The sequence below is a fragment of the Electrona antarctica genome (assembly GCF_951216825.1).
Source record: "Electrona antarctica genome assembly, chromosome: 19".
NCBI lineage: Eukaryota > Metazoa > Chordata > Actinopteri > Myctophiformes > Myctophidae > Electrona > Electrona antarctica.
This window is the reverse complement of record NC_136800.1, coordinates 8,986,591-9,013,793: the sequence shown is the minus strand read 5'-3', so window position 1 is coordinate 9,013,793 and position 27,203 is coordinate 8,986,591. Positions and strand designations below refer to the sequence as shown.

The following is a 27,203-nucleotide window of genomic DNA, read 5'->3' as shown; positions in this document are numbered from 1 at the left end:
TTGCGAATATCCTGGTCCTCGAATATTCCTTTGAGTGTGTTCAACAATCCAATTTAACGCGTTTCAGTTCGTCTACTCTACACACTACATTATCAGAGCGTCACTAATGTAATGTTAGTATTATGCTACTGTGTGTAGAAGCATTTCAACCTGTTCACTGATGCGTATGGAGCTCCAGTAGACTGGGCAGCGAGAAGTAGCACCGTCCCCCGGGGGAGTCGCACTGTGTTCTTCCAGCGGACATGCACGGTAAAGCTGACGATAGCGAGGTTTTCAGATATTTTTCTCTGCCTAAAGTTAAAATAAACAATGATTTGCTAAGCGAATGCGACTTGTGATTTATAATTACAACCAAACGAGACACATGCGAAGAATGCACCGCGCCGTTCCACCCCCTCCCCCGTGTGTGTGAATGGTGCGGTCTGCCGTTGCAGGTCTGCTCTGTTCTGTCCAGACAGAAGGCTCTGTCTCCAGCGGCACTACGAAAAGAACGCTGCTCCTCTGTCTCTCTCTCTGCCGTTCTGGCTGGGATGAATGAAGGATTTCACAAGTCATGTTTTAATACCGAAGAATATGGAGCATTCAGAGCAGCCGGACTTCCTCGGGAAGTAGTAGCTTAAATGACAGCCGAGCAGAGCTCACCGGCGGCAGTGACAACCTGAGAGCGCTCGGTCGGCTCCCATGACAGCCAACTGATGCAGAGGAACGCTGAACGCGTGTGTGTTTGAAAAACGCACGTTTTTGTCCGTTGACGAGAGAATAAGGAATATACCGAGGAGATTAATATGAATGAATGACCTGATGAAATCTGGATGACTTGACATTTATTGTTATTTATGTTTTTTGGAACCGTTGTGCACGAATATTGCCGTCGCACCTTCAAGATCAGGAGCGACGCGGCTGGGATGTCATCCTTCATTGACATTTACCGTCTTTCTATCTCTCCTCGATAATACATATTTACGTCACAGCTTTGGCTATGTCCCAAATGACATTGGCGTTTGCAGCTCAGCAATCGTTTCAGATTATAAGGCTACATATATTACAAATATATATTTTTCTCAAAATATAATAGTGGTTATTTGTTTAATCTTGACGTTGTCTACCTCAACTGATCATATGTCTTATTTTCAAACAATCTTATTTGCAGCATCTAAACTGCTGATATTCCCAACTTTATTTATTTGAGACATATGGGGTCTCTATTATGGCCAGAGAGCTCATTGCTTCTATTACCTTCCATGAATAATCAATGCATGCTTGAGCTTCACACCTCCTTCTGAGGACATAACGCGATGAGGACTCTGTTGTCTGTGGGATCGCTGATCAAATCAGTGCGGTGAAGTGCAATTCTGACGTTCAGTACCTGAAAGGTCCTTCTCTCCTCATCACCAAAGCCTCCCCCCTCTGGCCTGCGTAATGCTCGACCTCAAGATGAAGGAGTCTTGTCGTATCTGCGCGCGGGAACTCTGCGGGAACCAACGGCGGTGGATCTTCCACCCGGCCTCCAAGCTCAACCTGCAGGTGCTGCTGTCACACGCGGTGGGCCGCGAGCTGACGCGGGATGGCAGGGGCGAGTTCGCCTGCTCCAAGTGCACCTTCATGCTGGACCGCATGTACCGCTTCGACACGGTCATCGCGCGTGTGGAGGCCCTGTCCATCGAGAGGCTGCAGCGGCTGCTCCAGGAGAAGCACCGGCTGCGGCAGTGCATCGGCGGGCTCTACCGGAAGACCAACGGCGTGGAGGAGGAGGAGGAGCAGGAGGAGGAGGGGGGCATGGCGGTGGCTGGGCCGGCGGGCGGTATGGTGGACATGTCCGGACTTACCCACGCAAAGTACTGCGCCCTGCTCCAGGAGGACCTGGTCTACTCCCTGTACGAGTCCTGGGCCGATGACGACCTCGACTGTCACCACCACCACCACTCTCAGTGTCCCAATGTCGCTTCAGGGTCGGAGGTCACAGCTGCCACATCACACCGTTGCTCGGCCAGCACCCCCAGGCGGTGTCGGGGCTGCGCCTACTGGCGGGTGGCGGACTCCGACTACGAGGCAGTGTGCAAGGTGCCCAGGAAGCTGGCTCGGAGCACGTCCTGTGGCCCTTCCACGCGCTATTCCGCCAGCGTCGTGGGAGGTGGTGTTGGCGGCGGCGATGGGCGGCGAGACGAGGATGACACGGAGGACGCCCCTTCGTCTCTCACCCTGGTGCCCGGCGGCGGCTCTCGGGACCCGTCCCGCCGGGCGTCGGACAGCGACCGCACGCTGGCCGGCCGTGCCAGCTCCAGCCCGTCCGTGGAGTCTCTGGAGACGGCGGGGGAATGCGCCATGCAGCGGCCTTCGGCTCATGCGAGGGGCGCGCCGTGCTTCCTCGGCGATCCCCTGGATGATCGGATGTCCGACTGCCTCTTGGAGGAGCACATGGGGCCCGCTGCGCTCGCCTCGTCCACGTCCCACCTGTCCCTGGCCCTCGGGCTGCTCCAGACCTGCGGTCTCCATCGACCGCTCCGGAGCCCCAAGGGCAGCAAGCTTCCGGTTCTGGTCCGCCAGGAGGACACCACTGGAAACGGAAGCGTCCGGCTGTCGTTCCCCGATCCTGTCCTGGGGATGTCCTTCTGCGGTCCAGACGGAGAGCGGGGCGTCCACGTCCCCATGTCCCAGCTGGACGCCCCTCTTATCAGGCTGGACGCAGAGATGGACAGACATCTGGACCTGGCCGAGATGGCGGAGCTGTGGGAGGATTTGTATAAAGAGTACCCACCTCCACGCCCGCACCAGGTACACAGCCAAATCCTTAGGGATAATTTAACCATTTGTAACTCTGAGAGGGTACAAATATGTAGTGTACCCTAACCCTACTACCCTCTCAGAGTTAGGTATGACTCAGGGAAATAAGTAACAAATGGATAAATTAACAATAGGGATTGTACTGTGTATACAACATTAGCGAGTGGTTCCTATGCTATGCACATCTCTGCAGATCGAACCACAAACCTCCAGGCAGGCATAAGGGGCTCTACTGCCGGAGCGCTAGATACCTATTTCTGGGTTAATTAGCTGCATAATCTAGCCGCCAATCACACAAATCCTGCCTATAGCCTTTCCACCGAAAGCCGTTCCTCAGAGCATGTGTGCTACAGTGTGGGGGTGTGCATTGCAGCGTAATTGTCTTTGTAAGTGAGTATTACTTTAGCGCTCAGGTCAGGAGTGGGTAAGCTGCCATACACGTCATCGTGGCCTGATATCCTGAAGTGTGTGTGTGTGTGTGTGTGTGTGTGTGTGTGTGTGTGTGTGTGTGTGTGTGTGTGTGTGTGTGTGTGTGTGTGTGTGTGTGTGTGTGTGTGTGTGTGTGTGTGTGTGTGTGTGTGTGTGTGTGTGTGTGTGTGTGTGTGTGTGTGTGTGTGTGTGTGTGTGTGTGTGTGTGTGAGAGATCTATGATTGCCAAGAGGAAATCTGCTATGCCTATCGAGCATTAATTGTCTATAGCTCTAAAATTACAGCATAATCTTTTAAAATTAAGAAAATATTGTGCTTTTTAAAATTGAGGTTTATGTCTGATATCTGAATACAGTTCAGAATGTTTTACTTGGATAAGTGAACTGGAGGCATTGGGCCAGCAGCCTCATACAATGACAAGCATTACAGCAGCTAGATGAGGCCACAAGGCATGACCAGAATCAGATGACGGATTCTTCTAGAGTCAAGTTTCTGTTTTCATGCAAAGCAGTTTCATCCTCTCGTGGATTAGTGTTTTGGCAGTATCGTTCAAACAATGAAATCCTCCCTTCCTAAATTAACAATCATCAGATAGACAGGGATGGCACCCATCCCATCACCACTTAATTTAAATGGGTATTTCATTTTAAAACACTTTTTGGAGGGTTGATTTTAATGTCTACTCAGGCTATTGTGTGCACCGCAGACAACTTGATTCAATTTAGATCACGTCCCCGTCCAACACGCCCATTCAGCTTCAAACTACATGTTAAGTTAGGCTCATTCATGTCCCTGGTTCTGGTGACTGATATTGTCCAACTGCATCATTTTCCAACTACATTTTTAATTTTAAATGTCTAATGTCTTTAAAAAAAAGAGAGAAAGAAAAGTAAATGTAATAGAAAAATGTCTCCTCATGCTTTAGTAATATCAGTCACCATAACCAGGGCCCTGTGTTTGAAGTTGAATGGGCTTATATAGGAGTGAGGAGTGTCTGATCAAATTAATATCGAATACCGGTATCGAATAAAGCAAGTAAAATAAAACTGTCGGGGTGCACATGTGAAAATAAAGCAACGTGTTTTAATGTAAAATACATCTTTAAGCCTTATTTTAGACTATAATCTTCAATGCTGAATACCAAAAACAAGGACATGAGGTTGAGAGTGGAAAACTTTGGAAAGGCACACAACGACCCAACGCTTGATGTTATTTGGGCTAACTTTAACCAATCTGCACAAGCAGGCTCAAAATATACAGAAGACATACCATAGGTATTTTTGGTAACACTAACACTATATATATCTCTTAAATTGGAACAAGCTGGCATTTTGTGTGTGTGTGTGTGATGGGGGGAGAGAGAGAGAGAGAGTCATCGTGGAGCCAGGGCTGTTGACTTAAGTAGGTTAGATGTGAAGATGCACAGTGACTCTACAACTGGCCTATTTTCGCAAAGAGCCCTGGAGGCAAAGAGACCCACGCAATGTCAGACCACCTCACTGTCTTCACTACTATGGCTAGTAGTACAGCAATACTCTTTTGCTATACTATTACTCTGGTTAAATGAGAAAAAGAGCTTGTGCATCAGCAATGGTTTTCAGTGGAGTGCTAAACCCAAATCCAGTATTGGCCTACATCAAAAAGTAGGAATAAAAAAGAAAAAAAATCCAAAAAGGTAGCACAAACAAAAATTACTCACATTTCCATTTCTTTATTGGCACACACCAAAAACCATTACGCGTTTCTGCAATGAGCCTTCATCAGAGCATACTATTATTATACTATTATTCTGGTGTTTATATGTAATGCCTGTACACTAGTGTAACAAAACAATTGTATTTATTTTGCCTGCTTACAAAAAAATTACTTCTGCTGAATGCCATGTTGGACTAACTGAGCATTCAACCAGAAAGAAAGAAAAAAAATAAGAGACTATATTTGTATTTAAATACATACTAGTGGTGGATATTGCTTACAATCTCACGATAGATATGTATCACTATACAGCGGCCACGATATCGATATATATCGATTATACGTTTATTCAAAATAATGTCCATGTTGCACAAATACAATAAACAAAGAGGTAGGAGCGCACACCAATAGTGGGGAGGTGCTGACCACGGGAGGTACAACTTGGAAAAAGGATGCACAGCTCGTAGTCACGATGCGGAGCTGCACAAATACAATAAAACACTTTCAGGCCCACAGAGATCTTTAAAAAAAAAAAAATGTCTAAACATCCTAACAAGGGGTCTGGGAAGGGAGTGCATTGCAACTTGCAAGGGGGGCTTTGATAACGTTAAACACGGGTACGTTTGTCAACACTGATCACCCAGACAATTCATGCCGTTTATTGCCGTATCGATATAGCAGCCTCTCGATCGATCCACCTATCGGATGTTCTATCGATATATCGCCATATCGATTAATTGAATGCACCACTAATAAATACCCAGCTTTCATTTGGATCTGTAGTATTTGGTACCTGTGGTCTGATGCCATACTGTACCTCCTACTAATTTCATGTTGCCCAGAAGGAAGTTGTGAAAGATGAACTAGAATTGCACAACTGAAGTGCAGAAGCACTGATGCGCCACTGATTATGTAAAAGATAGTAATGGTATGGAGCACTTTGAACACACTCACTGTTACACATGAACATGCGCACACACTGCTTTAGAGACTTGTCGTCAGAGTGCAGCTTTTAGCAAAGTGCACGCATGAATGGGCGATTGAGCGTTGACATGAATTTCTAAATGTAAACATATTACACAATCCCCAGTGGTGGACGTTATGCGTTGGTTTTGAGATTTCTGACTGAGTCTAGTTCTTTTGTCAACGGATCGCACACATCTCCATAAATACAACCACATTCATAAAGTTGGATATAAAAACAAAAACGTCAATCAGTAATTTATCTTGCTTATTCTCAGTTGAAAATAAGGCATTTCTGTTTACTCAGAGTCACAGCAGTGAAAAGCATCAGTATCACCAATCTAAAGCGCCAAAATGGATTTTAGCAAACAAACCGAAGCTTGTTAGTCGTTTCCATTGTGATCTCATTAGGCCAAAGTGTGAACAAACCTTCTGTGTGTGTGTGTGTTCGTGTTCCAGAGTCTCGTGGAGGAGCAGCAGAGCCAGCTGAACCAGTATGAATGTGCAGCAGGGCAGTGTGTCAGCGAGCTGCAGAAGGCTCAGCTTCAGGTCCAATCTCTGCAGGCCAAGATCCACAAGAGTGAGGCCAACAATACGGTACGTTGACTCGGAAGCCTCCTTTATACACTTGTACAATGGTGTTGCTTGCCAAAAAAAGAACGTTTTTGTTTGTTTTATAATTATTTTTTAATTGAGTTACATTCTTGACGATTCAATCGATATCAAGGAGGAACAAGGAATGGTTTCTCAGTGCATGTCCCAAGGTTTTTTAATTTTTTCCCCCCATTCATATCCTCATACTCACTCAGCCTCTCTCTCACGTACACACGCACGCGTGCGCTCACACACACACACACACACACACACACACACACACACACATACACATACACATACACACACACACAGGTTAAAAAAGAGCTTGCCAATCCTCAAACGTTCTCACGGGCAGATGCAAAAGATTCAAAGCTACACATTGAAGCTGAGCCGCCGCGTCTCCGACACACGCCACTAAGGACGCACGCTTGAACAGATATACAAAGCGACAAATACTGTATGGTGTGATCTTTGCATCTTTGTGCATGCCTCGCACAATAACGGTAGAATAGGAGGACGATCTCTGTCATTGCACTGGCAACTCCTACAGGTTAATGGTTAGAATTCCTGTTCGGTGTGGTGGGGAACTGAGAGGAATGGCATGTTAGGAATGGCATGTTCCTCAGCATGCACTACATCCTCCAGGTTTAGCTCCTCACTTGTCAAGGGAAAAGAAGCAGACTGGTGTCGTCACGTCACATGTTTCTGAGGTGGCACCCGTCTGTCACCAATGTCAATCAGTAGGGGTCTGCAGGGGCAAGGCAGGGGGACTACAGTTCAAGGGGGAATCGGGAATTGGCAGGACGACTAAATTGGGAGACAAATGTGAAAGACTGTACTGATGACTGTGTGTCTGTCTCCTGCTTACATACAGAAGCTGCAGGAGAAGTTGACTGAGATGGAATGTGAACTGCGTTCCATCCGCCAGGATGCTCAGAACCAGGAGAGAACCATCCAGGATCTCACCGACTCCGTCAGCACCAAAGACAATGAGGTGTGTGACTTGTGTGTTTGTTTATGTATGTAGAAACTGCTTTGAAAAACTAGTCACTAAGTGCTAGTGGCAGTATGTTTGTGTTTGTTGACAAGTGGCTATTAGTTTCACAAGCCGTTTAGAACAGTTCTCCCAGCATTTCCTTGTTAAAACCCGGTGGAAACCAGAAGAAGGCGTTTAAAGAACCAATTAAAGTCTTTAGGACGGTCCTTCGTATTGGGACGGTTGCACAGTTGCTTTCACAAAGCAGCAGGCGCAGGTTTCTTAGCAGCCGTTAGCAACTACCTTGCATTTAGAAGTCCCCAGGCAATGATTGGTAGGTAGAGGTCTCTGATCGCATCGTGAGACTAAGGGGACATTTTAAGCCAAGAACACTTAGTCAAACACATCCTGAATAAACCCACTTGAACCCCCTATATAGTACTGTACTTTGTCGTACTATGAAATGTTACATACATTATATGTAAGATTGCGCAAAGTGTGGTGCTGTGTTCACACTGGCAGCTACAAAGCTACAGTCTCCCATAGATTTTCAGTGGAAGCCAGCGACATGAAGATCAAAGATACATCGGATACACGATAAAGTAGCTTTTAACTTCACACCGTCAGCTACAAAGATACAAAACGACCACGTGTTGTTTCACCATTTCTCGGAGAGAGTCTCTCCACACAATTTCCTCTGGAAAACGAATGATTTCCGTCAGCCTGTTCGTCCCAAGCTTTATATTCTCTCACCCATCTTTGACGTGCCCTTTTATAACTTCAACCGCCACTCCGCGACAGACAGACCTGCTCTTTGGTTCGTTTTTTTTTCCTCAATATTTTGGAGCTGTCTGTGTTGAACGCAGCATGAACACTCAGGTCCTGTTGTGCCTCCAGGCCCAGGAGCTGTATCAGCTGATCGAGGGGCAGAACGCCACGCTGTGCAAGCTGAGAGAGATGGCCCACCGCAATCAGTTTACACAATCCAAGGCAAGACCCCCCCCCCCCCCCCCCCCCCCCACACACACACACACACACACACACACACACACACACACTACTGCTCTAAATACTTCAGTTACAATTACAAGTCCAGTATTTAAAATTGACTTGAGTAAAAGTACAAAAGTATTGGCAATCGAAATACACTTAAAGTACCAAAAGCAGAAGTATACTCATTATGCACAATGTCACATTTCACAAGTTCAATAATGTATGAAAGAAATATTTTGTAAACGGCTGATCTACAAGCTAATTGTGAGCTTGTAGATCAGCTGTTTTCAAATAGCCGAAGTATATGGCTAAATTATGTTTTGTATGGTTAATCAAAATATAGTAACTAAACATTTCAAATAATATTTGTAGTGGAGTCGCCTCTGAGATGTAGTGAAGTGTTGACAATTGGAAATACTTTACTACAAATCAAATGTGTACTTAAGTACAATATCCTACTTGAACACATGTACTACATGTACACCACATGTACACCACTGCTCCACCACTTTATACCAGTGGTTCCAAAAGTGGGGTCCGTGGACCCCTAGGGGTCTTTGAGGGAGTTCCAGGGGGTCCCCAGCTAAATGATAGTTAGGAACCAAATGGACCATTATGGGTCTGTAACTCTCAGAGTTACATTAACATTGATTTTACAATATAAATTGGGGGTCCCAGAGATAGAAATTAAACGGGGGTCCGTAGACTAATGCATGTAAAACTGGGGGTCCTTGAAATTAAAATGGTTGAGAATCACTGCTAGAGCCGTAAAAATCTTCTCTTATGGGGGTCCCTGGCATATCTTTTCAAATGGAGGTCAATGTCAATTTGGGAGTCCTTGGCATGAAAAGGTTTGGGAACCAATGCTATACACAAAAGAATCCACAAGCTTCACCGCGTAAATGCGTATTGCATATTTCCACCCCTCAGGCGGCTCCTCCGGAGAGGGGCAGCGAGGCGGAGGTGCTGGCCCGCCTGCAGGGTGAGCTGGTGGGGGTGCAGAGCTCTCTGTTCTCCCTGGGCCTGGAGCTGGAGGCCAGCCAGAGGAGTCTGAGGCAGAGCCAGAGGAAAGGGGACGACATGACCACCTTCAAGGACAGACTGCACTCTGACCTGCAGGAGGCGCTGCAGCACCGAGAGGCCACCGACAAACACAACCAGGTGTGTGTGTGTGTGCGCGTGTCTGCGTGCGTGTTTGTGCGTGTGTGCTATTTTTTTCCCTTCCTATAAAATGCACCAAAGGCCATGAGAAGTGAAGTGACGTTTGGTTTCTTGTTGTTGCTGCAGGACCTGCGCAGCGCCCTCCAGAGGGTTCGCTCTGAACTGCAGGCTAAGGAGGCAGCTCTGAAAGAGAGCGAGGCCGAGAGACATGCGGAGGGACAGGAGAGAGAGAGGAGCGACACACAGCTCAAACGATCTCTGCAGGACAAGGAAAAACAGCTGCAGGTGGGGCACACACACACACACACACACACACACACACACACACACACACACACACACACACACTGTAAAAACATGCACAAACACACATTTATTCCTTATTTCCCTGAGTCTCGTCTAACTCTGAGACTATAGAAATGTAACCAAATGGTTACATACATTATACACTCCCAGAGTTACAAATGTATGAATTAACACTCGATTTGACTGTGTGCTAGTTGTGAACTGACACGCACGCACACACACACACACGTGCTGAGGTCCCATCTGAAGTGCTGGTGTTTTGTGTGCAGGAGTACTCGGAGATACTGGAGTCTGCAGAGAGTTGTAAACCCAGAGATGCTCTGCTGGAGAAGCTAAGAGAGCGCATTAAAAGCAGAGACAAAGCTCTGGAGGTGAGACACTAATAACCACGGTTAAACACTCTATATCCTAGTGAAAATAGCTGACACGACACCTTGTGAAGATAGTATTAGCTATTAGTATGAGCTATTTTCACTTATTGGGAAAACGTGGGGATAATGGGAAAAGTTTGAGTGTTGGAGGGGCGAGGGGTGGGGCTCTACATCCTCACAGTGGGGGCTCCTCACTGGCTGGTAACATGCCCAAAATTGACAGGGTTAACTATTTAAAACCAAGAATGTTTGTACACGTCTTTCAATATCTATATATTTTTTAAAGGGAACGCAATATTCTGAGATGGGGGTAATTTTTGGGGTCCTTGACATGAAAAGGTTTGAGAACCACTGCTACAGAAACATTCATTTTTCAGAAAACAAGCCTGTGTTTAGAATCGGCCTCAGTTCTCTATCGGTTAACATTCATTATGATTGCATAACGGTACGATCAGAGAATGGTCAGAGCAACAGTGCTGCAGTGTGGCGTTGTGATGCGTGATCTGATGTCGCGTCTCCTCCTCCTCCTCACGCCACAGCGCTCCATCGACGAGAAGTTCCGCTGTCTGGAGGACAAGGAGGGCCAGGTGAGGAGGCTGCAGCTGGCCCTCAGAGAGAAGGAGAGAGACCTGGACAGGCTGCGCTCCATCCTGTCCAACAACGAGGAGACCATCACGGTGAGAAGGAGAGCTTTTAAACACTGAGCAGGAACACAAGCCTAATGTCCTGGCGTTCCGAGCGGTCAACCACTTAAGCCCTATATATTCTTTATCATACGACAAATATGTTTTGAAAACATTATTTTAAAGATTAGATTTATTTGTTGAAAACTGCCCAAAATATTTGAAAAATCGCTCAAAATCGGACACCAGAGTTAATGTGGTTTAGGGTCTAACCACATAGCCAAATGTAACGTGTTTGATTCCTAACGCCTACCTGACAAAAGACACATAGCTGGCGCTACTCATCGGGTGGCCTAATATATATGAGCTAACCATTTCAGACAGAAATATACAAGAGTTGTGTATATTCTAATAATGATGGTGGATGGTATTGTTTCTGCATTATTTTGGGGTATTTTGCATGCGTCCAGAGTCTGGACTCTCTGGTGCGCGGTAAGGAGCTGCAGCTGGAGCAGGCTGCGGAGGCCTACAGGAACCTGCAATGGCTCCGACAGCAGAGCGAGGAGAAGGAGAGGACGGCACTGAGGGAGAGAGACGCCATCGTCAGCCAGCTGCAGGCTGCCCTGCAGACACGCAGCCAAGAGGCACAGGTAACACATACGCTGCCCTGCAGAAACGGAAATGATGTTGGATCCATTCATATGTTCCAATGTTCAATCCCCAAAACGCAATTAAATCGCTAATCACCATTATTTGTACGTCTGCGTGTGCGTGCATACAGGACGTGACTGCAGCGCTCCTGTCCCGCGTGCAGGCTGCTCCCACTGAGGTGGTGGAGGAGCTGAAGGCTCGCCTGGCTCTCAAGGAGAAGCTGTTCCAGGAGCTGCTGTCGGACCGCGGCCGCCAGTCCGCCGAGCACCAGGCACAGGTCCAGGACCTGCTCAGCACCATCGGCGCCAAGGACCAGTACCTGCAGGTAGAAAGTGGTGGGGGGAAAATAGTACTCAAAGGTTTTACTTAAAGGGGCATTCCACTCATTTTCATTCATCAAGATGTGTTTCACCATGTTAATGATTTTTTTCATACTTACAGTTCTAGGAAACACAAAATGGGGGGCCTTTTTTATTATTTCCACACAACAGCTCTAAGGTATATTAATGACATAGTAAAATGTTGAAAATGGGTGGTTTTCCCCTTTAAGTAAAATGTAGAAATACTCTGTATTATAAAAGTCAGAAATTCAAAATGTACTTACAGGTCTGTTTCATCAAGTACAGAGGGTTCAAGTGGTACTGAATTTGAAGCTCAACAAAAGTTAATTCATCCTAGTGTACGATATGATTATTGTGAGCGTATGTACAATATCACTCTCTCTCTCTTCCCCCTCCCCCCAGGACTGCTCTGATAGGCTGGCCCAGGTGATTGACGAGCGGACGGGCCAACTGCAGGAGCTCCGCAGACAGCTGTCCTCCGCGGAACGCGAGCTGAGCGACGCGAGGCGGGAAAAGGAGCGGGAGAGGGAGGCGGGCGGAGAGACGGAACTCCTGAGGAGTCGGCTGAAGGAGAAGGAGGCCTTCATCAAGGTTCCTACCTCACTCACTTCCTCACTTACACCTAGACTTACACACCCCAAGTGTCCTCTCTACGCACGACACGTGCACCAACAAACGCACACTGTAAAAATGTCTGTCTGATCTGTTGTCCAGGAGCTGGTTCAGGGCCAGGAGGAGGAGGAGTCCATGGAGTCCTCCTGCAGAGAGGGGGCGCCAGAGGTCGAGGCCCTGCAGGAGGAACTGTGCCTGGTGCTGAAGAAGGAGAGGGAGGCTCAGGTACCCAATAGCATAGATATATAAACATTTTGGAACAAACTATCACAACATTAACGAGGAATCCTCACAAAATAGGAGGTGGAAGATGTGTTTCTAGTCTTGCCCTAGAGTTATGTAACGGTGAACAAATGAGATCATCCATTGTTTATGTCTCACTCTACAGAAAGAGCTGTGTGCCGTTCGCGTGACTTTGACCCAGGTCCAGCAACAGGCCAAGCAGTCTGCCTCTGAAGACACCCAACACCAAGTAGGATGGAGCTTCACTCTCCTCCATCTGCACAGCAATCTGTTGATTTAGCTCTGAGAGAGTAACACTATGAGCTTTATGCGTCTGCCAACCAGTTGCACTTTACACCCATGTCTAATCTAATGAAGACATTGAAGATATTTGATATTATTTGGCTTATGAAGACCTTGATCACCAAAATGTAATCGGTTTGGATTTGTTTGTGTTCCTGAGATATTGCATTCAAAATGTCGGAAAAGACAGACATTCTGTATGTACGTACATAGGGAGGGATGGATTTACAGATTGACGGACGGACAGGCAACACAAAAACTGGTCACGGTACCATTCTCTCTGTCTGTGTTGAATCACCACTTGCCGTGCAGAGGAGTGCTAGATTGGCTGACAATTCAGACATTCGATTTGCCGTCTCACTCATTGCTCCTGATTTCTGTCATCACTTTAACCCAGTGTGTGCTGGAGCAGATCGTGTCCGAGTACCACCAGCTGAACGATGCCCTGAGGGCGGAGAAGAGGCTGTACCAGAGCCTCAGCCACATTCACACCAGAGGGGACAGGTAAGTGACACCTCGTCAAGCTCTTCACATGACACGTTCACACTATTTCACACCAGAGGGGACAGGTAAGTGACCGACACCTCGCCAAGCGCTTCACATAACACATTCACACTATTTCACACCAGAGGGGACAGGTAAATGACCGACACCTCGCCAAGCGCTTCACATAACACATTCACACCAGAGGGGCAGGTAAGTGACACCTCGCCCCACTCTTCACATAACCACTCCTTCGGAGGTCATCTATAGGTTTACGGTTTTCACTTTGACTTTGACTTCAGGAGATTTTCAACACTCCCCATATTCATTTAGTTTATTGATTTGTTGGTTTGTTGGTGTTTTTGTTTGTTTACCAGGGACATCGTCAGTTTTCACATCGATGTAAATATGCCAGAGTTAGCTAAGAGCAAATGTTTATCTGTAGTCTGTAGGTATTCATTCAAAACAATACAACTAAAGTACAAAGGACAACACAATTACAGTGTAATGTAAACACAAATGATTGCACGTTCGGTTTGCTTCAAGCCATCTCTTAGGGTTGAATTTGAAAGTAAAATCATTGGTGCTATAACCTGACCTCACTTTACTCCCCTCGTTCTCCACCCCACAATGCAGCAGCTCAGAGAAGACCCAGGCCCTGCACACCGAACTAGATTCTGTTCAGGCGCTCCGTGGCCAGTTGGAGGAGGTCCTTGCCAGGACCCGTGACATGGCCGCGGCGCTGGAGAGGGCGGCACAGAGGCGGCCCGCTGATTTTGGAGGTGGGGATGGGCGGTGTCCGGCCTCCAGGGCTGTTTAAACTAACCCGCTGTCTGCGGACGGTTACTGGCACTGTGTATGTGAGAGGCAGGGGGTCTGTCCATGCTGAATGCCAGTTTTGTTTGCCTTTCTACGCAGTCAAATGTTCAGTGTTCATTTGTTCCTTATGTCCCTGAGTCTCGTCTAACTCTGCGCGTACAGATGCAACAAAAGGGACCTGTAAGGGCCTTTGTTATGCACGGTAAAATCATTTAGATTTATTCATTTGGTCCTTATTTATTTCCCTGAGTCACGTCCAACTCTGGGAGTGAGTGTACTAACACTGAGGGTTTTACTGTGTGGGTGCATGGCGTTGACTTGGTCTCTCTCCGGGACATTTTATTGGAATAGGACTGACATTCAGCATGTAGGCTAACTTTGTCCAGACAAGCACTGATGGCACTGCTCACTAGTGGAGCAGATGCCTGTTCACAAGTATACTGTATGATGTGGCAACTTGTTGGCCTCATATTAATTTATTAATATATTCTTCAGTGGAGTGTTTTGTGAATGTGTTTTTTATATATTGTGACTGCCTGCGTATTGCTTTGCAGTGCGACTGTTCTGTATTGCCATTTCTTTTTTTTTTTAAACGTATGTATCGTGTTCTCGCCATTGTCACTCTTCTGCCTTTGTGTCACAGTGACATCTTGTGGTGTGGAAGCTCATTGCCTTATAGTGAAACGTCTCACCTTTCATCTTTTTATTTTAATACCATCTTTGTGTACACACATAACCCAGGCCCATGAAAAGTAAAAAAAAAAAGAAGAAAAAAGATGGCCAATTAGAATGCTGCTATACAATTTGCGCTTTTATATATATATAGTTATTATATAACCTAAGCCTTTACCTGCTTTGCACTACTTACTAGATGGTAGTTTGGTCGGAAAGACAATGCATGGACAATGAAGTGAACCATAATGAGATATGGTGCCAATATGCGTGCAGATATCAATAGGCACTGTACAACATCATGGTAGAGTAGGGCAGCTTTAGCGTGTGCTAGCGTAAAGCCTAATGTACTCTGTTTTACGACCGTGTGCCTTGCCGCCAAGAAGTCGAGTTCTTGGTGGCAAGTGACACCGTCGTGTGATGGAGTGTACAATTAAGTGTGCTGAGGCATGTTGATATCTAGTTGAGCTTTGTATCATCATGGTAAGTGAAAATGGTAATGGATGTTTTGCATAGGAGCCCTGCTACATGTGAATGATATAGAATTAGCCTTTTCCCAAATAAGTTATTAAACTACATTACAGAACAGACCTTAGATTTTTTTTTATTTGCCCTGATTTCTCATTTAACCTCGAAGATGGTCAGCTCTTTGAAACATTCATCTTTTGTATTCTAAATGCAACACAAATAAAAACGTGCTGGCTTTTTTGTCAAAAGCACTTTTGTTATGGATTTCTCTTTCTTCTCATTAATTAGGGGGATATTATCCCTAACTGTTGGTCACCCCAGTTGTTCCTTATTGCACTGCCCCCGCCCTCTCTCCTCTTCCCAAAGACCAACCAGAAGTGGATTTTAAACATCCTTAAGCCTTATTTATATGCTTTAATAGCTGTGCGCTGGTGTCACATTAAGCTTGCTGAAAACAGCAAGCTTAATAGTTGTGCTACTTTTGACACGCAACACCACACACGACAAAGCTAACACCAAGCCTTAAGTTTTGGAACTTATCCCCCGCCTTGTCCCAAAAGCCTACCTTTCATAACCTCCCACATCCACACCCAATTAAAATGCCATGCAATATGGCTTTAGAGACTTTTACCATTAATGTTGACTATTTTATTTTATGCTCCGTGGTACGATTTTCAAGCTACTTTTCAAACTACGGGGGTGTAGAGGCCGTGTGGGAATTGGAAGGTTGCCAGTTTGACCCTTGGGTCACACAGTCTTAAGTGTCGAAGTGTAAAAGACACTTAGCCCCGAACAGCTGCTGGCTGAAGCTGTAAAGGCAATTTGCCCTCGCCAGGGGACCGGAAATACACTCCCTCCCTTCAAGTTATAGCTTGAAAATCAGTTCCTTTCGGCAAGCAACGACATCATGCAGTGGAGGTTTAGTCTTACTTTTGCAAAAAACGACCATCGATGTCAATGGTTGGTATTTTAGGGTAACTTTGCCAATTGTCCAAACCAAACCCTAGTTTAATGAAGTTGAGGACATACTCAACATGATGTTGGCTCTCCATGGCCACCTCCGTGATGGAGTCGGGTAACACCACCAATCTCCAGACTTGTATAACATTATTACAATATGCAGTTGTTACACTCATGTCCTTTCTACGTCATGCATGAGATTCCAGCATGGTGTTTTCCCCTGTTTGCATGGCTACGTTGACGTGATGTGTGGCTGGTTATGAATTCACAAACGCACTATACAAAGCACCGACCCATGCCAAAACACAGCTCTGCCTCCTAACTATTGGACTATTATGATGTCATCGGTGCAAAAGGTTTGTATAAAAAAGAAAAGTTCAGAGAAGGATAAAGCACTGTCAAAATCACATGCTCTGCAACATAAAAGAGAGATTATAATATATACTTTATATACTTTATAAATTGCCGCTTATATTTTATTATGCTAGACTACTACCCCATATATTATACAAGACATACAGAAACATACAGGGCCCAACATACAGGGCCCATTCTAAATATAACCATGATATGGTGCTATGGTATGTAAACAGACTCATATCCAGTGTGTTTATATTACACATTATTCACTTTCAACCTGGCAACCCGGTGAATCTTTTGCGTATGCATTCAAACATTATTCTAGGTACAGTAGGTAGTCATCCTATATAGCTCTAATTGTGATTTGTGACCTTTCCATGATTACAAATCTACAGCATTCTGAAGTCCCAGTAATGTAATGATTAACAATTAAGTATGCCCATATAAGTGGAGTGCATACGGTGCGTGCGCGCACCGTATGCTGTCCCATTGTGGAAAATATTTGCCCCTTCATAACCTGCCAGTCAAATTCCACTGGGCCTGTGCTTCCTTTTCCGTCCGTGCGTGCGTGCGTGCGTGCGTGCGTGCGTGCGTGCGTGCGTGCGTGCGTGCGCACGCATACTGCAGTGTAGTCAGTAGTTGTCTGGTTATAACTACTTTTCAAGTTAACACAGTGTTATAATTTTGGTAAAGTGTGTGTTCGGTAACTCAATAATTTCCAACGACAATCGTGTGTGTGTGTGTGTGTGTGTGTGTGTGTGTGTGTGTGTGTGTGTGTGTGTGTGTGTGTGTGTGTGTGTGTGTGTGTGTGTGTGTGTGTGTGTGTGTGTGTGTGTGTGTGTGTGTGTGTGTGTGTGTGTGTGTGCGCTCAGACATTACACAATTGGAAGCAAGCTTTTGGCTCCTTTTGCTTTATGCACAGTAAAATCCAGATTGTTTATTCAACTCTGAACGTGTAAATGGACTTGTACGTGTAGTGGAATGGAATCTCAGAACGAACACGAACACGCACACACGCACACTCATACAGGGCCGCGTTTCTGGCTGGCTGGCAGCTTGTGACATAACATTTCCCTTCGTTTCGTCCCATGACTTCAGAAGCGGGTGATTCAGTCGGCCAATAGGAAAGGGGAGAGGCAGATTGAGGGAAAGCACAGGGAAGAGTTGAGAGGAGAAAACAAGTGGAAGACAGACAGTGAAGCGTGTCTGTCGTATACAAAGACCCGTGCGGTGTTAGGGGAGGAAAATAACACTAAGCAAAAGAGAGAGAGAGGCCGTTTGTCCTGACTCTGTTCACTGTCGTCTCTTCAGAGCTCAGCGCAGAGGAAGACGTGGAGGAGGATGAGGAGGGAGACGATGAAGAGGGCAGCAGCGACGAGTTCAGCGACAGCATCGAGGACGACGGCGCCAAAGTGACCGCCCGGAGTCTGGCCTCCGCTCAGGTAAACATAACAATGCTTTGTCAGTTCACCATACAGAGTTGATCTAACTCTAGAGATTGTTTTGGTTATACGTTTGTACCATCTCAAAGACACAGATGGAATGATTAACATTTACATTTGAGCCTGTTTGAGTTCAAGTGGACAGTTTATTATCACAGATGTCACTTCTATTTCAGTTTCCATGTCAACAAAAAGTACAGGCTCTGTCTGACCCCGTGTTTATAACAATAATAATTAACAATAGTAATTCCTATTATTAAAGTGTCATGTCACAAACGTTTTTGGGTTTGAAACCTCTCTCTCTCTCTCTCCATCCCTCTCTCTCTCTCTCTCTCTCTCTCTCTCTCTCTCTCTCTCTCTCTCTCTCTCCTTCTCTCCCTTCACTGTCATCATTATTCAAATGAGCCAAAATGCTTTAATAACAATCTTATGATGGTAACATAAATCCTCTTTGTGCAGTCCTCTGGAGTGACCCCCTGCGGGCCCATGGGATTCGCTGGAGGCCGGGGGACGGCAGCACAGTCCCAGGAGAACGGGGAGACCGCACAGGTGGACGTGCGGCAGCTCGACGAGCCAAAGAGGACCCTCGAGGGGCAGCAGGAGCTTGAAGAGATGAGGTCCCAACTGGAGAGAGACGGATACAGCTCCTTGGCTCAGATGAGGTGTGAATAATGATGTCCTTCCAGCAGCACTCTCTGGAAATGTATTGATGCAATAGACCAGTGGTTCTCAACCTGGCATGAAACGGAAGTGACTTTAAATTAAAGACATTTATAATACCTCAAATGAAATTGAAAAAACTAAATGTAATGCCTCGACTCCTACATTCCAAGTGCTTGTCAGGATGGCTGATCCACAGCCTTTTGTTGATGCTATCATGCTAATGTCGCCTCCTGTGTCTCCTCTCCGTAAAGGAGTGTGTTGCTGAGCCTCCAGCGGGAGAACCAGGCCCTGCGAGAGAGCCGAGGTAGACCGGAGGGTCCGGCGGGAGGTCTGGGACCCAAGGAGGATGAGATGCAGCAGGGAGAAGAAGCAGAAGATGGCGAGGAAGATTATGTGGACGAGGAAGAGGAGGGAGGAGCCCCACCGGCGGCGGTGGGCAAGCGCGGCCCCCCGTGTGTGAAGCTGAGAGAGGGACGGGGAAAGAGGCAATGCACTCGACCCCACTCCCTAGACCTGGGGTCACTACTGTCCCACCGCCAGCCCCAGCACAGCGACAAGGTGACCGCACTTAAAAGGACCATACTAGCATCAATGTACAGTTTGACTTATTGTATAATCATTCATACCCAATTTTTAATGGCTTTATTTTTATTGTTTTTTTTGGGTTTTTTTTTGAGGGGCGCTCCTACATCCAGCTTTTAGTTACCGTCCACAAACTTCGTCTTAAACAAGTTTTTGTCCCATTGAATGGAGAATTTTACATCATAGTGTCTGAGCAAATAGGCATAGTGTCTATTTTATGTCATGATGATGTACGCCCCTCGCTGATTTTATTGCCATACTGCAATAAATGGAATCAAATAACTCATAAATCCAATTACATAATGCTTTTTTACATATATATTTTTTAAGCAGTAGCGCCACATAATAATAATGTAATGCCAGAGTAAAATACAATTCAGTTTAGTCACTTTAGTGTACGTCTCTGTAATAGCGTAATAAAAGGATAGAGACCGAACCGGAGAGTTAGCCCCCCCCCCCCCCCCCGCTATTCATTTCAATAGAAGTTTCTCAGTGGCGTTTTGAAGCACCCGGAAGACTGCCAGAAGTACAGTTATAACTCAATGGCTCGAGCGAGCGGAAGTTTAGCGTAGCCTAGCCCCGGACCTCAAATTTGAGGTCCGGGCTTACGCACGTGACATCATGAACGTCCGTCCACCTCCATGAAAGTGCTGCAATTCCACATTTCGCCAGTAGGTAGTGGCAGCTTCAACGTTGGATAGCCTTACCGGGGGCTTGGTAATAATTGACTACACTTGTATTTGGTGTACAGGCGGGGAGTGCCTTTCCTTGTTGTTGCTATTGCTAAATCAAGTCTTGTCGTCACAGGAAGGGGAGGAGCCTGGCGGCGGAGCTGCGGGGGAGGCGGCGGTGAGGCGGGGCTTCTGGCAGCACGTGGAGGAGGGTCTGCGCGAGCAGGCGAGCGCACTGCGCGCCGACCTGGCACTGTGCCGCCAGGAGAATAGGGAGCTGCAGGAGAGGCTGATGGTGTCCGAGGCCACTGCGCACGCTCAGGCCGAACAGCTCAACGACTACAGAGACCTGCTCAGTAAGAGTCATGCACGCACGCACGCATGCACGCCATGGCACTTGGCAGTCACGATTCAATTGTTTTATCCATCCATCCATCCATCTTCAACCGCTTATCTGTAGTCGGGTCGTGGGGGCAACAGCTCCACCAGATAGCTCCAGACTTCCCTCTCCAGATCAACATTAGTAACTTCATTCCCGATTCCCTACGATTAAAACATTTTATTTGATGATTGCATATACTAATAATTTGACATTTGACAATTTAATTATGTTTTTGGCATTGAACATTGGAACATATATGTCATTTCTGTTTGTCTTTTAGGCTTCGTAAACAAAATAATGCACAGGGCAGAAATGTCAAATATCTTAAAGAAGAAAGAAATTATTTGCTGATCTTCAAGCTCATGTGTCATGAAGTGACACGTCTATTTCTGTATCTCTCTCTCTCTCTCTCTCTCTAGGTGAGACATCGGTGCAGCAGGCCAGTAAGCAGGTGCAGGTGGACCTGCAGGATCTGGGCTATGAGACGTGCGGACGCAGCGAGAACGAGGCGGAGAGAGAAGACGCCAGCAGCCCAGGTGACCCTAACGAACCCACCACACTGTTAAACACAAAACAAAATGTGACCCTTAACATATCCACTTTTTGCACTCAAAGGGCAGTATTATGCGTGTCTTAAGTACCAGGTCTTATTACTTAACTTAAGACCTGGAGGCGTGATCAATGCCATTTGGCTATTCTGAGTGGCCAAACAGCATTGACCACGCCTCCAGGTATTAAGTTAAGTCATAAGACCTGGTACTTAAGACACGCATAATACTGCCCAAAGTGTCCAGTAACTCAAATTAGAATTTAGAATTTAGAAACGCATCCTTTCATTATGTTTCCTGTCATTTTTTTCCTGTGTTTTTAAAGTAAACTAAACACTTGCTGTTGTGCGGACTTTTATTCATTTGAACTGTCACCCTGTGTTCAGCACCAGCAACGAACTGGATGTGTGCAACCCACTGTTTTGAACTAGTCTCTCCTGTTCAACCCACTGTTTTGAACTAGTCTCTCCTGTTCAACCCACTGTTTTGAACTAGTCTCTCCTGTTCAACCCACTGTTTTGAACTAGTCTCTCCTGTTCAACCCACTGTTTTGAACTAGTCTCTCCTGTTCAACCCACTGTTTTGAACTAGTCTCTCCTGTTCAACCCACTGTTTTGAACTAGTCTCTCCTGCGCAACCCACTGTTTTGAACTAGTCTCTCCTGTTCAACCCACTGTTTTGAACTAGTCTCTCCTGTTCAACCCACTGTTTTGAACTAGTCTCTCCTGTTCAACCCACTGTTTTGAACTAGTCTCTCCTGTTCAACCCACTGTTTTGAACTAGTCTCTCCTGTTCAACCCACTGTTTTGAACTAGTCTCTCCTGTTCAACCCACTGTTTTGAACTAGTCTCTCCTGTTCAACCCACTGTTTTGAACTAGTCTCTCCTGCGCAAACCCACTGTTTTGAACTAGTCTCTCCTGTTCAACCCACTGTTTTGAACTAGTCTCTCCTGTTCAACCCACTGTTTTGAACTAGTCTCTCCTGTTCAACCCACTGTTTTGAACTAGTCTCTCCTGTTCAAATCACACTATATTGAAATCGTATGTCTGCTGTCTGCGTGACTTATTGTCGACTGTAGGAATGCACGTACTGTACAGTATGCCAAAGCAATGTCACGACAGTCGTGTACATGAACTATTTTGGTCATTTAGGTCTGTGTAACTTATATACCATGAAGAATAAAAAGTCGTCGCACACTTGTATCTGCCGATGCCAGTAATGTATTATATCTCACACCGACACTAAACCCTGAAGAAGGGCAGCCTAGACTATCCGTAATGTTGGTCTGTTTTTAGCCTGTCCTAAATTAATTACTGCCATTGGCAGCAACGAGTGTGCGGTGACTTTTTTGTTTTTCTAGTGTTTATACCGTTGGCCGGCACCTCTCAAGGATTGGTCTGTGTTGCACCCTGGTTACATAATGTATAATTTTATTCTAGCTCAACAGTGTGACTTACATGTCATGTACCATATCAAAGACCACATTTTCAACCCGGCAGCGGGTTGACAATCAGTTCTTTGTGTCAAGCTTCCCCATCGTAATACAATGTATGAATTAAGCTACCCGAAGTTGTTTGTGTGTTATTGTGTCATGTGTTACCACCGCACAGCTAATTCCTCCCTTCTCGCACTGCGTTAACCGCTCCCGACTCCGTCCAATATGAATAATCACGTCATCAATAATATCCGCCTTTCCGTCCTGTAGAGTTTGACGACCTGGAGATGTGCACGTCGCTGTCAAACCCCCAGGACTACGAGGGCGTCGGGGGAGGCTGGTACCAGGACGACCAGAGCCACGTGGAAGGCTCTTATGATCTGGAGGAGGAGGAAGAGGAGGAGGAGGAGGAGCAGGTAGGGCTGTCACCATTGTTGTCGATTAATAATGTCACACAAATAATTGTGATTAACGATTTAATTGTGTTTTTTGGCATTGGATATTGGAACTTTATGAATAGAAATTACATTCCGTTTGCCTCTTAGGCTTTGCAATGAAAAGTGTACAGGGGCGGATATAAGAAATAACTTAAATATACAAATAAATTACTGCCATTTTTATACATTTTATACTTAATTAATGTAAAAATAGCAGCAATAGCTGATCTAAGCTTGTAGATCAGCTAATTCTCTATGTATGAACATCTTTCAACATGGAAACGATTATGACAACATAATTGCGATGTCTTTTTTTAAATAATTGCGATTAGACGATGATAATGTAATAATTGTGACAACCAACCCTAGGTGGAGCAGGGAGACGGAGCAGCCTCTCTCCAGAAGGTGGTGAGGGACCTGCGCTCCCAGCTGAGCCGCTGTCACAAGGTGATCCGCGGACTGCAGCTGCGCATCCGATCGCTCTCTGCCACCAGCGACTACGCCTCCAGTCTGGAGCGAACCCCGCGCAAGGTAGCACACAGCTGGACTCATTCATCAGTTACTCCAACTGCCAAGAAAGAGTGTATAAATGAATTGACCAAAAAGAAGGAGAAAAAAAAAGCATTATAGTATTCTATTTTTTACATGTTGGCAGTAGCTGAACTACTAGTTTAAGTACCATTACCAATAGCTTGTGCTTCACTATTTTCACAATGATGGTGTAGCTTTCAAGAAGTTAAGCTATTGCTTTTTTAACCATGTAGGCTACCTGGCTAACTCCTCAGTTTTGTTTTATTCAATCACTCAATGTCATGACATAACATGTCCTCCGCCACATTACCAACTACATTTGGTACAATGTAGATAGCTATTTCTTTTTTTTTACTAACTTGTGTAACTGGCTACTAATGTGAGTACTAATGTGAGTACTCCCTCCACTGTTTCCAGGTGAACTGGGCCTTTGAGGCGGCATCTCCGGCGCCCAGCGGCTTGGAGGAGGATGAGGGCTGGATGTCTGACAGCCTGGCCACTCGCACAGAGCCCAAGTCCAACCGAGAGCTCCGGGAACTGGTGTCACGGGTGACGTCACTGGAGGCCCAGCTGAAGCTACAGGGCAAAGGCATGGCGGAGGAAGGGAAATGTGCCACCTGGCCAGGGTGAGTGGAGTTACCATTTACAATTTAGCAGACACCAGGCCTATTCATACTCCTGTTTTAGGTGATAAGGTGACCCCCGGAAACTACAACATACGCATGAATAGGCCTTTACCCAATGTGACTTACTTATGTGTGAAATAAGAGTAAATGGCATGCACCCGTGTCAACAGACAGCAGTGTAAATAAATGAGTAAATAGTCACATAAGTAGAGTGAAAAAAGAACAATGTATTACTGTAGTTCTTCAAAGAATCTAGTGTACCGGGTTCTATAGGCTAATTATTTGATCAACTGTGGACAACAATGCAATAATAATAAAAATAGAATTGGATAAAAAGGTAACTAAGGAATAATACAAATTGCCACACATGGGCAAATATAAACAATTGTGTATAGTCTGTAGAGCTTTAATCAGGCCTAATAATTTGAGCCCGACCCGGCCCAGCCCAAAAAGATTCAGCCCGAGGCCAACCCACAGCCTTTGAAATGTTTGACAAACTGAGACAGAGACAACAAACTGAGACAGAGACAGAGACAACAAACTGAGACAGAGACAGAGACAACAAACTGAGACAGAGACAGAGACAACAAACTGAGACAGAGACAGAGTCAGAGACAACAAACTGAGACAGAGACTGAGACAGAGACAGAGACAACAAACTGAGACAGAGACAGAGACAACAAACTGAGACAGAGACAGAGTCAGAGACAACAAACTGAGACAGAGACAGAGACAACAAACTGAGACAGAGACAGAGACAACAAACTGAGACAGAGTCAGAGACAGAGACAACAGAGAGTCTGTTGTTTATATAAATAACGCAGCCACCAAGTGGCTGCAGTGGTGATGGTAAAGTAATAGCACTGTTGTGCAGAAATATCTCATCAAAATGCAATACTACACACACCATTCTTTTTACGATGTGGCGCTAAGGTGGCGAGCTGCCCGAGAAGAGCACCCCGTATATCTATATGTGTCCTCTTCCTCCCTTCACAGGAAGTATAACACGCTGATCCAGGCTCAGGCTCGAGAGCTGTCCCATCTGAGACAGCGCATGAGGGAGGGCAGAGGAGTGTGTCACATCCTCACTCAGCACCTGGGTGACACCACCAAGGTACCGTCCGTGGCTCATGCTTCACTTATACACACCGTTGCAGGCCAAAAGACAGCTGATCTACAAGCTCACAGTGCATCACATTGAGATGATTGTCATTTTGATCAGCTTACTTAAAAGTCATCGTCTGCGCATTTATATGCAGTGGTTACATTTCAATACATCTCATAGTATAAAATGATCTCATACTGGGGAAAGAACGCATGAAGAATAGGCTTGCAGTGTTGGCGTCTTTATACCCACTCGACTCCCCCTGGTGTGACAGGCCTTCGAGGAGCTGCTCCGTGCCAACGACATCGACTACTACATGGGGCAGAGCTTCAGAGAGCAGCTGGCACAGAGCACGGCCCTGGCACAGAGAGTGGGCACCAAGATCAGCGGACGTAAGGAAACACTCTCACCCCTTCTTGAAGCTCAACTGCACAGAGGGCCAGCTTAAATGGGCTGTCCGCACCAAGAGCGATACCTATAATGATGAAATACGTCGTTCAAATGTCATTGTGGATGCTCGTCACGTCATTATCGTATTTTTTTCCCCTGCTCATTCTCTCGTCTGTCCTACGCAGGAGATCGTGCCGAGGCCCACGACGATAAGACAGGCCACGAGCTGCTCGCTCTACGGTGGGTTGGTCTCTCGATGATACGTCTGTCTGTACACAGGGATGTGTGTGTGTGTGTGTGTGTGTGTGTGTGTGTGTGTGTGTGCGTGTGCGCGCGCGCGCGTGCGTGCGTGCGTGCGTGCGTGTGCACACATATACAAGTCTCAGTAATTAGTTTACTTGGTCCTATGACCTGACACGATCAGGACTGTCCACATGACTATGTAAAAAAATGAGACATGTTAATCCACACACAGACAGCAGAGTAGACACAGGCCTCCTATGTATCTTTAAGAGGCTCAGTGACTGCAGGACAGTCCTCCAGTAAAAGACGGAATCTCCTGAATGTTTGACCAATTTGTATTATTTACATGAGTTTCCAAAAAAAACAAGAAAAAACTAAACACAAATGTAGCCAGAAACCTGCACAGAATCTAGTCTAGCCTGGATCTATTTTCTCTCTACTTTGACCAGACGTGACTCAAAAGCAGGTCAGGTCCCGACGCATTTCAGGAGTCACGCTTCATTTCTGGGTTTTGACAGGAGCCTCCGGTGGCTCCTCTGTGGAAGGATATGACAGAGGAGGTCCAATGGCCCCTCTGTGGAAGGATATGCTTTCTAAGAGCAGTCGTGTGTACCGGGCCTCCCTGCGGTCTTTCTCTATCACTAGGCAGACTGGTGTTTTTATAAACACAAGAGGGGGGGGGGGGGCATTTCAGAAATGGGGCCATTCACTTTGTGGGCAGTAAAAAGGGGGCATTCAAAAAATCTCGGCATCCGAAAAAAAAGAAGAACAAAAAAAAGTAATTTCAGCAGGAAAAACGTAGAGCTTAGAGCTAACTACATATGAAATTAAGTACTCATCATGTGTTTGTGTGTGTGTGCGCGTGCGTGCAGGCTGAGCAAGGAGCTCCAGCAGAAGGATAAGATCATTGAATCCCTCCACACCAAGCTGCAACAGCGTCCTGAGACTCCCTCCAGCTGCCACGCCCTCTCGGAAACCACCGACCAATCGGACAGGACCTCCACGGTGTCGGACGAGTGTCGGACGCACGAGGACCTGGACCTCTGTTCCGACCTGGACGCGGCCAGCGAATACGCCGAGCCGGGCCACGGGTCAGAACAAGAAGGTATCGTTCATCTGCTCAACTTCCTCGTGTAGCAGGATTTCTGCAGATCCTTCAAATCTTAAATGAAAAAACAAGGCCATAAACAAATACATGTATTAAAGTTCTTAAAAATGCTACAGACCTGTATCATTTTGCAAATGCTACAGCAAATGCTAATCCTGGTCTCTAAACTACCTCCCCCTGGCCAGCCAGGGCGCCTGATGGAGGGGAAAGGGACTGGTTGGAATAACGTGTTCCTTCCACGCGATATGTCCGG

At 46.2% G+C, this 27,203-nt stretch overlaps 1 protein-coding gene across 2 annotated transcripts in view; it reads left to right on the top strand.

The window, feature by feature from the left end:
• The first annotated feature begins 462 nt into the window (after positions 1-462).
• The window catches only part of LOC306912585 (myomegalin-like), a 42,259-nt gene continuing 15,518 nt past the window's right edge, over positions 463-27,203 (top strand). Inside the window, exons 1-27 of one of the 2 annotated variants that reach the window (XM_079488919.1) lie at positions 463-2,772; positions 6,328-6,465; positions 7,340-7,459; positions 8,339-8,431; positions 9,365-9,595; positions 9,722-9,880; positions 10,171-10,272; positions 10,812-10,949; positions 11,366-11,545; positions 11,677-11,871; positions 12,290-12,478; positions 12,602-12,724; positions 12,888-12,971; positions 13,422-13,528; positions 14,144-14,289; positions 18,098-18,228; positions 18,688-18,890; positions 19,143-19,449; positions 20,281-20,500; positions 20,946-21,062; positions 22,781-22,926; positions 23,317-23,478; positions 23,896-24,104; positions 25,101-25,218; positions 25,484-25,601; positions 25,785-25,839; positions 26,715-26,947. In XM_079488919.1, the coding sequence (XP_079345045.1) occupies positions 1,420-2,772; positions 6,328-6,465; positions 7,340-7,459; positions 8,339-8,431; positions 9,365-9,595; positions 9,722-9,880; positions 10,171-10,272; positions 10,812-10,949; positions 11,366-11,545; positions 11,677-11,871; positions 12,290-12,478; positions 12,602-12,724; positions 12,888-12,971; positions 13,422-13,528; positions 14,144-14,289; positions 18,098-18,228; positions 18,688-18,890; positions 19,143-19,449; positions 20,281-20,500; positions 20,946-21,062; positions 22,781-22,926; positions 23,317-23,478; positions 23,896-24,104; positions 25,101-25,218; positions 25,484-25,601; positions 25,785-25,839; positions 26,715-26,947 (5,377 nt within the window). In that variant the 5' untranslated portion in view covers positions 463-1,419. The remainder of the gene's footprint in view (positions 2,773-6,327; positions 6,466-7,339; positions 7,460-8,338; positions 8,432-9,364; positions 9,596-9,721; positions 9,881-10,170; positions 10,273-10,811; positions 10,950-11,365; positions 11,546-11,676; positions 11,872-12,289; positions 12,479-12,601; positions 12,725-12,887; positions 12,972-13,421; positions 13,529-14,143; positions 14,290-18,097; positions 18,229-18,687; positions 18,891-19,142; positions 19,450-20,280; positions 20,501-20,945; positions 21,063-22,780; positions 22,927-23,316; positions 23,479-23,895; positions 24,105-25,100; positions 25,219-25,483; positions 25,602-25,784; positions 25,840-26,714; positions 26,948-27,203) is intronic. The other variant, XM_079488918.1, reaches the window with a different exon arrangement.